This window comes from Pectinophora gossypiella, chromosome 19 (genome assembly GCF_024362695.1).
Source record: "Pectinophora gossypiella chromosome 19, ilPecGoss1.1, whole genome shotgun sequence".
In the NCBI taxonomy this organism is placed as follows: domain Eukaryota; kingdom Metazoa; phylum Arthropoda; class Insecta; order Lepidoptera; family Gelechiidae; genus Pectinophora; species Pectinophora gossypiella.
Window position 1 is genome coordinate 9,500,498 of NC_065422.1, and position 12,317 is coordinate 9,512,814.

The window sequence follows — 12,317 nt, forward strand, 5'->3', positions numbered from 1 at the left end:
CCCAAACCTGTACGGAAATTCATGAATCCAATCTATTTTCCAAATTCAAAACATTTATTGTATTTTTTTAAGAGCCGTGATAGCCCAGTTAGAAGAATGCTTGCCTCTCAGTTTGAGGTCGCAGGTTCGAATCCAGCACAGGCCTAAACCAATGATTGTCGAATTTGTTTTCGAATTCATGTTTGGATCATAAATGATTATTATGTGCTCAGCAGTGAAGAAAAACATCGTGAGGAAACCCACATTCCCTAGAAATGCATTTTCGGAGGTATGGGACCTGACCTCTATTAGGCTGGATTTCCCTTCGAGGGTTAGAAGGTCAGACAGGCAGTTGCTTCTGTAAAAAACCGGACCCCTCAAATCTTTAGGTTAGGTAAGCGGACCCTGGGAAAAACGGGATATCGCTAGGGAGTTGATGATGAATGTTATGGAGTCAATATTATGTACAGATCCCATGTCAAAGCTTTTCTCAATAGAATAACAATGTTTTTTTAAAAAGGCATTCCACTAATTAGTGCTGTTTTGTGTTAGTAGTCTGTGCACAAAAGGAATAAAAAAGTGGATTTCGTTAGAACTGGAGGAAAAAATACGTATATAATTAATTTATCTATCTACACAGCCTACACAGTCATTTATAATTAATTATAAATAAATTACTTTACCTAAAAAAGTGGAAATATAACGGAATTACAGTAAAAATGTCGTGATATGAGATATAAAATTGTAGTAAAACATCACTAATATTTATTGAACAAAAATTATATAAGGTAATTCTACATAAAGTTATCTACGAGGACAAAACAAGAAAATAATGAGTCAAAAGACAAAATATATTACGTTAATATTTGCTAATATCAAGTAAATAGAATTCCTTTTCATTTTGTACGTTAGTAGCGTGTTTTTGATAGAATGGGGATAAAGGTAATATACATTCTGGCAGACATTGTTTTGCTATTAAATTGTACCAAAAGCTTAATTGGAGGCATATTTTCTGAGGAAAGTAACCAGATCTACAGATAGCAACTAAAAACATAATTTTGGTCTTTATTAGGTACGTATGGTAGACTATATTATTTTATCTGCTGACCTAAAACAGAAGAAATACATACATTAACTCACGCCTATTTCCCACCGGGGTAAGCAAAGACTATGGCATTCCATTTGCATCGATCCTGGTACACTTCTCTTGCTTCTGTCATAACCATACACAAAAGAAATAACTAACATATATAATGTGTTCAGCTACTTATCATAATTCATAAATACTAAAAAAATAACTTAAGTTAGCATCACTTCTGTATCTCCGAAGGTAGCTGAGGTGTATAGCAACCGACTCCTCGCCAGTTATGTTTAAGTTCCATGCGCCTATCTTAATCTTTCGAACGCCGGAACGCGGATCTCGACCAGACACAATGTAAAATCTATTGTGTCTGGTATCTCGGCATATGAGAGGTTAACCGTGCACAAATCCTGGAAATCGCGTACAAAAAAAAAAGAAAAAAAATAAAACACCAAAAGACATGAATTTTGCAACGGAAAATTCCACTTAATATTAACTCAGAATTATGGTCTGGATCACCCTCTCAGTATTCGTTACGATGTCACTAACACCCTGTATAAGATTACGCGTATTTCCTATTATGGTAGGAGTACGCAACTCTTACTATGAAGTAAGTAAACACACCCCTTTCGCTTCTTAGACTCTCATCAAAACCATTAACCGAACACATATCCTGGAAATCGCGTACAAAAAAAAAAAGAAAAAAAAATCACAAAAAGACATCAATTTTGCAACGGAAAATTCCACTTAATATTAACTCAGAATTATGGTCTGGATCACTTCTCAGTATTCGTTACGATGTCACTAACATCCTGTATAAGATTACGCGTATTTCCCATTATGGTAGGGTAAAGAGTACGCAACTCTACTTATTATGAAGAAAGTAAACACACCCCTTTCGCTTCTTAAACTCTCATCAAAATTCATTATTATTGTAATAAATAATTCATTTCTGATATCGTACAAGTCCGCACAGAGTATTCGATTCCTGATTAATTATGCGGACTGTTAAAGTGTAGGATTCCCTATTGGCCTCTGCTTTCCGTTTGAATTATTATCTACTCTCCTTCTATTTTCTAAGTGACGTAAATACATTTTTTTTCATCTTTTTATTATCTACGTTACAAATTAAAAATTCAAATTCAGAAAAATATCTTTATTCAATAGGTAACATAACACTGCTGCAAGAAAAACCTCGGCACAGGGCTCTAGAGGTTCTTTATTGTTCACATGAATACATTTAATGACAAAAACATTGGTACAAAAGGTGGACTTTTCTCTAAAAGAGATGTCATCCAGCCAAATCCGCATGCTGTGATAGGTCAGTAAATAAAAGTGGGAAGGCGGTCTCGTCGGGAATGTATAAGTTAGATATACCTATCTATTGTTTTATCTCTAATGAGATGCTATTTTACCAATGCTGAAGTAACGTTTCGCATTCGGTAGCAACCTAATAACAGCATAAAATTTATGAAACACACATAAATTTTAGGCAGAAATTTAAAAAGCCCTTCCAAAATTGTATTTTGGCCTATTGGCCAATCCGTTGACAGCACTCATCAAACGAGTTGCATATGAGCGAGATTTCTATTTTATACGCCCGGGTTATTCATTCATTTTAAAATTAATAGGGTTGTCAATCATCCGTCCCTTCCCTTTTCGGCGGATAAGAAAATGACAGGTATAACTTAAATAGAATTAGCATGTGTCTGAGGAATCGGGGCTAATATATAACAAAAGAAAACTTGCTATCAGTAGGTATACGAAACACTTTTACTTTCCTAATTGTAACATTTATTAAGTTAGCGAGAGGCCAAATCGCCGGATATCGGAACCACTCGTCACAAGCTTTTATGCTGGCTGTAAGTTAGAAAATCATTGCCCTGGAAATGGCGGGAACATGTTACAGATTACGGAGTCAACGAACTTATGACCTAATTCGAAATACGAATTTCAAATTCAAGTTTGGAATCTTCAGGATAATGTCGTTTGGGAAACGGGTTTGTACGTTGGGCGTCGTATCGTTAGTGAAATATACATACATACTTAACATGTCTGTTTGTGTGTGTAGTGTGAGCGAAGCTACAAGTAATCAGGAAACAACTTCAACTACTTTTGATAAGGAATAATAAAGTACTTAGTTATGAAAATCGTATGGTGCCAGGTGATCAGCCATCGGGCGATAGATATCCATCAATCGTGTTATAATTGCTATATTGTTTTTTTAGATGAATCGCTTCGATGTGGCCTTTTTAACCCCCCTGATCCCGCATAGAATTCTAATTTAGATAGGCCTATAATTAACTGTTAAAACGTCATACTAACGTTCTCCTATTGTCCTTAGATCTTCGAAGCCCGCGACCTACCGGTCAAGGACGTGTCTGGCAGCAGTGACCCTTACATCAAGGTGTTCCTACTCCCGGATCGCAAGAAGAAATTCCAGACGAAGGTACATCGCAAGAACCTCAATCCGGTGTTCAATGAGACCTTCCTCTTCAGGTAAGCTGCATCATCATCAGTTTAAGAGCCACGTTCTTGTCAGTGTAGTCCATTCCAGTTTATGTATGTATGTGTTGGGTTTTGGGCTAATAATCTAAGGGCTCCCACACATAAACACGATAAGATGTCGCGTCGTACAACGATGCGCCGTCGTTTCACGATACGACGGCGCGTCGTGGAAATCTACGATGAGCATCGTAAAATAACACAACATCGTAACGTGCCACGCAAAGCACGATGCCGTCGATACAGTTGGGGTGATGTTAGTTCATTACGAAAAATGGAACGCACTAGACGCATTCTGCTACTTCTGTTAATAAGAAGACGAAGAAAGAAAAGACAGATACTCAGAAGATACTGGATCCACCCATTTCATCATCCGTCATCTTTGAATTTTGCGCGTTGTACGACGCGACGTCGTAACGTTTTTGTGTGTGGGAGCCTGAACTACAAGCTCCTCCCGCCTTTCAACGCGTGAAATTACGACTTAAATTTCGCGCGCACTTGACGCGGGAGCCGCGCGGTTCTCAAATCCTCCGCAACGCGGCGCCACCGTCAGCTTGAAAAAAATTATCGCCGGCCCCGGTTTGCGCCTTGTAAATAGCTTATTTCCCAACTATTCAAATCAATTACTTTTTACTAAACGTCAAAACACAAAATTACTATGTAATTTGTATGATAAAGCAACCCGTGACGTCATAGAAAAAGTGACAGTGTCGCACTTATTATAACATTTTTCTTTATTAATAAATGTCATAATTAAAACACATAACAACGGGTTTTTACCGCGTTTGAATCAAGGATGTGAGACTCCCGATATTTCGATATTTCCCGATATTTTTTTTTTGTATTTTTTTTATAAATTTCTGTTATAAACTTATAACATTTTGAGAGCTTATTGACCTTCGGTACCAATTAATGAGCGCGAAAAAAAGCTAGCCCATATAATTCGATTGAATTCTGTTTGGCTGTCAAACACTTAAACATGTATTTGACCCTCGTTTGTTTTCGATGCTCCCACAAATGCGGAATTGAGAAAATAAGTTGATACGGCGGAAATTGCACACATCAAGTCCTTCGTCATGATATACCGGGTATTCCATACTTACCATACAAATATCTAATTTATACCCACCGGCTGTGCCTTCAGATATCTCCATTTAGTAAATGCCATCTGCGGCAAATCTACAATAAGCCACGTGAAAAAGAAAAAAAAACTAATTTATATCTTGCGCCGTCTAACGCATAAGTGCGAGTGAGACTACAATCAGCGGGCTCCTTCGCACTCCTTCGCTTACGTCCATTAAAATTAAAGCAAGATTCAGAGGAGATGAGTATACCTGACCTGCCCAATCCCACTTTAACTTGGCGCCTGCGTTTGGTTTGTGGTTAACCACATTCATAATTTTACTAACGCCGCACACCGAACACTTCATGCAAAACACCTAGTGTTACACATACAGTACACATTGACGTTATCGTACACGTGCATCTGTGTGTGTGACACCCATACGATTGAAGACTAAAGTAAGACCGTGGAGGGCGGGGTAAACCTAGCTAAGCGCTGGTGGGGAGCGGAGTCATCTCCCTAGCATTATCCCATTTTTCTCAGGGTTCGATTACCTAACCTGAAGGTTTGACAGGTCTGGTTTTTTTACAAAAGCGAATGCCTGTCCGTACTTCCAACCCGCAAATGGAAAGCCAGCCCAATACAGGTTAGCTCACGTACCTCCGAAAATGCATTTTTCGGAATGTTTCTTTCCTCACGATGTTTTCCTTCACCGTTGAGCACGTGATTTTCACTTATGATCCAAACATGAATTCGAAATCAAATTCGACAGTCATTGGTTAGACCTGTGCTGGATTCGAACCAGCGACCTCAAAGTGAGGGGCAAGCGTTCTGCCAACTGAGCTACTACGGCTCTCGTTCTATACGTAATTATTATTCCTTACTCTATGGTAACGCAGTATTGTATTTCGGACACGATAAGTCCGCCTCACACCGAACAGGATTTGTCAAAGACTAAGTCTGAACTCTTTAGGATAGGGTTTATGCACATGTGCACGAATTTGCGTTTTAGAGATAAAGGTAAATCGCATTTCATATGCATTGACTTATAGATCCACCAGGCACTCTATGGTAAGATAAAAGAGCCGAGAACATTCCGGTTGTTTATCCGGGAACCCGTTGAAAGGTCTCTTGTTTCCGGCTTCCGGACATGTGAAAGCCTCGTGTACGGGTCGAGATACAATCCAGAACCAAAAGGCATGTCATTAATCTAACTCAAATAGCCAGGAATCCTTGATACTTCTGACGAAATAAAATATATATTTCCTCGGATTGATTGTAAAAAAACTTCTGGGAATAAATTTTAAGGAGATAAATAAATATTAGGTATATTTAAAAAAAAACAACAGTAAAAATAACATAACATTGTTTTCAAGTAAAAATAATAAATCAAAAAATATAATAAAAAGAACATAAAAATATAAATCACAAGGCAACTAAGACATTGATTTTGATTTTTTTTTGAAAGCTTGCGTTACTTGCTGCGGCTATATTATTGCTAACCCATGCTACGCGAGAAAGATCCCGATTTTTTTTTGACGTGACTTCTTGTAGATTTGCCGCAGATGGCATTAACTACTTGGCCGGACAAATGGGGGGTATTCTCACCCGGTACAACGTTTAAGACAACAGGCCTGAGGGTGCCCAGTTGGGCGCGAACCTCGGAACAGGGTGTCGTCTGAGAGGAAAAATATTAGAAAGAATTAATCGACCCTAGTGGAGCGACAGCGATTAGCGCTGATTGAGGGAAATCGTCGACCACGACGGCGGGGTTGGTATCGGGGTCCTGAAGTGATTGGTGTCGCGAGCTGATTGGCCGCCTGTATGGCTATATATAATCAGGTCGTCGGGATCGTATATTACGTCCTTCGGACGTCGATACTTCTCAGTACCGCCCCTGGCACGACCCACGTGAGACTACTTACTTAGCGATTGATTAACGTGTCTTTCGAGGCACGGATCGTATCACTTTCAGACAATCAGGTGATCAGCCTGTGATATCCTAACCAAACTAACGATCATAGACTGTTTAATTTAAATGAAATTTTATGATTTTTAGGCCGAGTTTATTTTTTTATTAACACTTAAAAAAATCAGAACACGTAAGGATTATGAGGAAAATTTGTGTATGTATATAACTTTAAACTTAAATTTATTCTTGAAATAGCCAATTTATTTTGTCAAAAAATATCATCTATTATAAACTACGACAAACTAATATAAAAGTATATGAAAATTGCTACTGAATCAATTATTTATTAGAGAATTTATGGAATCTTGAAAAGTTCTGTGTGATTTTATGGAAACATAACTTATTTATCTTGTCATTCCGATTAATGTAAATAATATTGGAAAATCTATTCTCATTGAACTCTTCATACCATTTTCACCGTTTTAGAGTACTCCTGATCTTACCTTCCTTATTAGGTAAATATCACTAAACACATTCATATACCTACTCAATTCACACACATTTACCTTAAACATATTTTATTAATTTTCCTTTGGCAAACTGTGCCCCAACTTTTTGTACCCCAGTTTTTACAAGTTCCCAAGATACAAGCTCCGCCTAGTTTGGGAACCTCTGTTCATTTAGTTTTTATAATGAACCTATCATTTCAAACAGAAAATATTGTCCGCAGTGTGAACTATGAAGAGCTACGCCAGCGGTACCTGCAGTTCTCCGTGTATGACTTCGACCGCTTCAGCCGGCACGACCTGATTGGCCACGTCGTCCTCAAGGGTTTGCTGGAGGCAACCGACCTCAACCAGGAGATTGAATATACTATGAACATCCTCGCGCCGCCGCAGGTCAGTTAGGTTCAACTTTGTTTTTATCATTTTATTAACGGCTTCTCTGGTCCAGTGGTTAAGCATTGGGCTCACTATCCAGAGGTCCCAAGTTCGAATCGCAATGGGGACATATCACAAAAATCACTTTGCGATCCCCAGTTTGGTAAGGACATTACAGACTGACTTCCAACCCGCGAAGGGAAAACCAGCCCAATACAGGTTAGGTCACATACCTCCGAAAATGCATTTCTCGGGAATGTGGATTTCCTCGCGATGTTTTCCTTCACCGCTGAGCATGAACATGAATTTGAAAACTAATTTTTGATTCGAACCAGCGACCTCAAAGTGAGAGGCAGGCGTTCTACCCACTGGGCAAGCACGGCTTCAGCTGTGTCGTAATAATAATAAAATTAATCGTATTCTGTACCATCCACCCGTTCTCAATAGGATGCGCATTAAAGATAGATTGAAATGCAAAATACCATCGCCTAACGATCTTCTAACGATCTCGGTAGACAAAGGTACAAGAGATGCTATAAAATGACTGGTACATTTCATGGTTATTTATCTTCCTTTTGTAATGTGGAGGCAGCAGGAGAAGTGTGTTTGTCGAAGCAAATAAAAGTCCATAGTTGCTCCATACCTCGGCGGGAAATAGGCGTGAGTCATGTGATTCCGTCCGAAAAAGTAAGATGATTTTGGGCTTCCGAGGGCACGTTAAGCCGGTGGTCCCCGGCTATTTGCCGTAAAAAACAGTTCCACCAACCCGTAGTGGAGCAGCGTGGTGGAGTATGCTACATACCCCCTCCGGTTGATTGAGGGAAGGCCTGTGCCCAGCAGTGGATCGTACATAGGCTGTTTACGTGTTTTATGACTTATTATATATTTGCTGCAAACGGCATTAACTACTTGGCCGGATAAATGGGGAGGTCTGAGAGCTCTCACCCGGTACAAAATTTAAGATAACATTAAAACTACTTGTTTAATACTTGAACATAAATATTAAAAGTGTGTAACCTTTTATTTTTATTCTTTTGAAATGGTAACTTTTGTATTTTTATAATGTGGCAACATTGCCATTTTTCGCTCTCTTCAGGACAATGTCTGACCATAAATTAATAATTTTCGCTAGTGAAATCCATATTTCTATTGTTCCTTTGATTTTATTTACTAACACTACTACTACTATTAATTTTTTTAGGTTTGAATGTGCCTAAATCCGCAGTAAATCATTTTGAAAGATACGTTTACGTACTTATTTTTCATGGTGAAAGGTTTATCACATCATTTAGCACGCACCACTTCTTTACAAGCCAGTTGTTGTCGATATTGGAAATTTTCCCCGTATTTTACCATCACAAAATTGTTTTTTCCATCTTGGCAATGTATTGTTGTTTTGTTTTGTTTTTCCATAGCTCTAAAAAAAGAATAGAATAGAAATTGTTTATTATAAAAGGACGCCGCACATAAAGACAAGACAATAGCATCATTTAAAAATTTTCAGAAAACAATTAGGTACAAAAAGCATAAAGGATGTTCATTAGAACGATCATAAGGTCGTGGTGGTCGTCCTGAGTTAAAAGGGCCTCACCTCACTTAGCACAAGTCGCGGCGTGAACCATGACGCTCTCATACACAGCGGGATGAAGTAAAAGTTTCCGTTTGTTGAGATCCAAACATAATCCAAACACTCAAGTTAATTGCTTGGTTCATAACAACTGTTGCGTAATCGCAGAAAGTTATTCTGGACATTATTTTTCCCGTTTTATCCTCAAAGTTACCTTAGAAACAAGTGAGTGTTTGAGGAATGAGTTGTTTCCTAATGATCTACTTTGCGTAGGTAACTTTATAGGGAAAGTTTTCTTTTTTTCGGTTTAGTATTACAAGATTTGGGTCCAGAGTTCGTAACATACGTGTTGACGGGTAATCGACAGCCATACAATTTATGGAACACACGTAAATTTAAGGCAGAAATTTAAAAAACCCTCCCAAAGTTTGATATTGGCCAAAACTCGACAGAATTAAGTTGACAGTACACGTAAAACGAGTTGCATATTAGCGAGATGTTTATTTCATTCGCCCGGGTTATTATACCTCCATATGTTGATGTAGCCACAATAAAAGGCCTATCATAAAATTTCGTGACAAGAATTATTTATTGTTACGAAGGATCACATTTAATTTTCACGGCAGACATTCTATTGATAGTTTAGCAACCATTAATCAGTTTCTTCCCCAATATTGGTCTCGTTGAAGCCTTGAAGGCTTTTGTGGGCCATTTCCTTTGTAAACGGCTGACATATTCCAAGGTTCATGGCCCTTATCGTCCACAGTCCTTGAGGTTATTCAATAATAAATTGATGGATAAATGTAAATAAGGAAAATTGGTTTGGAATACGCAGAGGCTTTATAAGATGAAAATGAAGGTAATTTCAAGGGAATAAAGAAATAAAATTACCGTTCTTCATTTCGACGCATTTGTCGGAAAACATGGTGTACGACAAAATTATCCTCAAACTGAAATGGTTTTAATTTTAATTTTTACTTAATTTAGTATGATTTGATTTTATTTTTTGCTAACATTAGTCTTTAGAAAAATGAAAATAATTTTTATAATTAAAAATAAAATAATTACCTAATAATAGAAATTTAAATTTAAAAACAAATTGTAGAAACTTTCTATAAATAAAATTTGAAAATTAGAAACTAAAACAAAATGAAAACTATTGCAAAGTAAAACTGAAACAAAGTAAATTATTACTGGCAATAAATTTTATTTTATTATTCTTCTTCTTCTTAAAAAAAAAAGAATTGTGGTGTGGGATAAGTGTCAGCATTTTACTTCTGAATTAAGGGATGTTCCTCCCCAACATATTTTGTTGGTGATATTATGATAATCAGTCATATTACGTTTACCTTATTTCACTTTATACAAATATACAAAAGTCACATCAAAAAAGCACCTATAGCGTTTTTATCACAGAACAAAACCTCTCAAGTAATCTCTGGAATTTTCTGATTATGCAATCCTATTTTTTTACCGTCGTCCCTGACCTACCAAGGTCATCTTATCTGACCTAGGCCAGATCCCAGTCCTGGAAAAAGTTATGACTTATTAATTTTATTGCAGGAAAAGAAAGATCTTGGCGAGTTGATGTTGTCGCTGTGCTATCTTCCCACTGCTGGGCGTCTTACCGTCACCGTAATCAAGGGAAGGAACCTGAAGGCTATGGACATCAATGGATCTTCCGGTAAGAAAGAAGATTTTGTATTTTTTGTACACAGGTACACATAAGATGACGCTTATTTCCTATCCCGACGACCCGATTACTCTAACCATACAGGCGGCCAATCAGCTCGACACCCAACACTTCAGAACCCCAATACCGACCCCGCGTGGTCGACGATTTCCCTCATTCAGCACTTATCGCTGTCAACCCACTGGGATCGATTAATTCTTTCAAACATTCTCCCTCTCAGACGACGCCCTGAGCCGAGGATCGCGCCCAACTGGGCAGCCTCAGGCCTGTTATCTTGAATTTTCCGTTATCTTAAAGTCCGGCCATGTAGTTAATGCCATCTGCAGCAAATCTACCATAAGTCATGTCAAAGAAAAGTTTATTTCCTGTTGGGTAGAGATACGATCCTGACACACTACTTCTGCTTCTTCCACTCATCATCAAAGACTGTCATGCATGCTCGCCGGTTTGGAGTACTTTTGACCTGGCTTTTAATTTTTCCTGGAATTTTTTTTATTCGACGCCACAATACAGACTTAAACCTCATACACCTTATGTCTTTTGTACTGCTCTGGGGTACAACCGAATGCCTAAAGGCCATATATTACTTGGACACCAAGGTGGCACCACCACGGTCACGCCACAACAAAATGTATGCAGTTGACATCACCCCGGGGAGATATTAAGGCCACATTGAAGCAATTCATCTGAAAAGCAATATTGCTATTTGCGCATATAAAAATAAATGTCCAATGTCAACAAATGTCAAATAAGAATATTGCTTTTTTGGATGAATTGCTTCAATGTGGCCTTTATGCCCCTCCAACCCCTGGTGTCTGGTTGTTTGGTGGCCAGCTAAAATATGTAAGATCCTAAATAAGCGTGTAATATAGAATATAGAACCTAGACTTAATTTTCGCACTTACATAAAACAAGTTTCGTTCAACATCCGATTTCCTAACGTCCTCATTCCAAAGTCAGTGACTTCCAAACTCTCGGGAGATCGAAGAAGATTGCCTCATTCGAATGAATGAGATCTGATCGGGTCACTGATCAAGATTATGTGACGTCATTACACTTTTTGTGCCTATAGTCTAGTTCCATTTATTATCGAATCCTACCAATAAGGTGAACGGGCTGAATAGCTCCAGGGTATTCATGTAACTAAGTCTCTACCTTGACAGATTTAAAAATCTTATCCTGAGTAACAATAAATTGGCAAGAGCTGATATTTTTGAGCAATTCAAATCGTAGGGATTATGATTTCACAACTTATCGATGTAAAAGTAAGTGCGCATTGCACATTTTATAGATGAATTGCTTCAATGTGGCCTTTTTAACCGGCCAATTTGGATGCGTACTGTGAACGCCAAGGTACGGCTTTGACCACATATATACACACATACATAAACTCACGCCTATTTCCCACCGGAGTAAGCAAAGACTATGGAATTCTATTTGCTTCGATCCTGACAAACCTCTCTTGCTTCCTCCACGTTCATCAATCGTTTCATACACGCATGCCGGTTCAGAGTAGATCACTGAACCTTTTCTAAGGACGTCTTCAGTTTGGTCAAAGGCTTTGACTAGAATTGTCGAAAAGAGCTAGATGTAAAACGCAATAAGCTTAAGGCCCGACCACCGACAGCCATAACCT

General features: G+C 38.2%; 1 protein-coding gene across 4 annotated transcripts in view; it reads left to right on the plus strand.

Moving 5' to 3' along the window:
- LOC126375680 (synaptotagmin-10-like) overlaps positions 1-12,317 on the plus strand; it is a 157,172-nt gene that overhangs the window by 136,162 nt on the left and 8,693 nt on the right. For all 4 annotated transcript variants that reach the window (XM_050022760.1, XM_050022759.1, XM_050022761.1 and 1 more), the window contains exons 6-8: positions 3,405-3,559; positions 7,271-7,439; positions 10,552-10,672. In XM_050022760.1, coding sequence (XP_049878717.1) covers positions 3,405-3,559; positions 7,271-7,439; positions 10,552-10,672 — 445 coding nt within the window. The remainder of the gene's footprint in view (positions 1-3,404; positions 3,560-7,270; positions 7,440-10,551; positions 10,673-12,317) is intronic.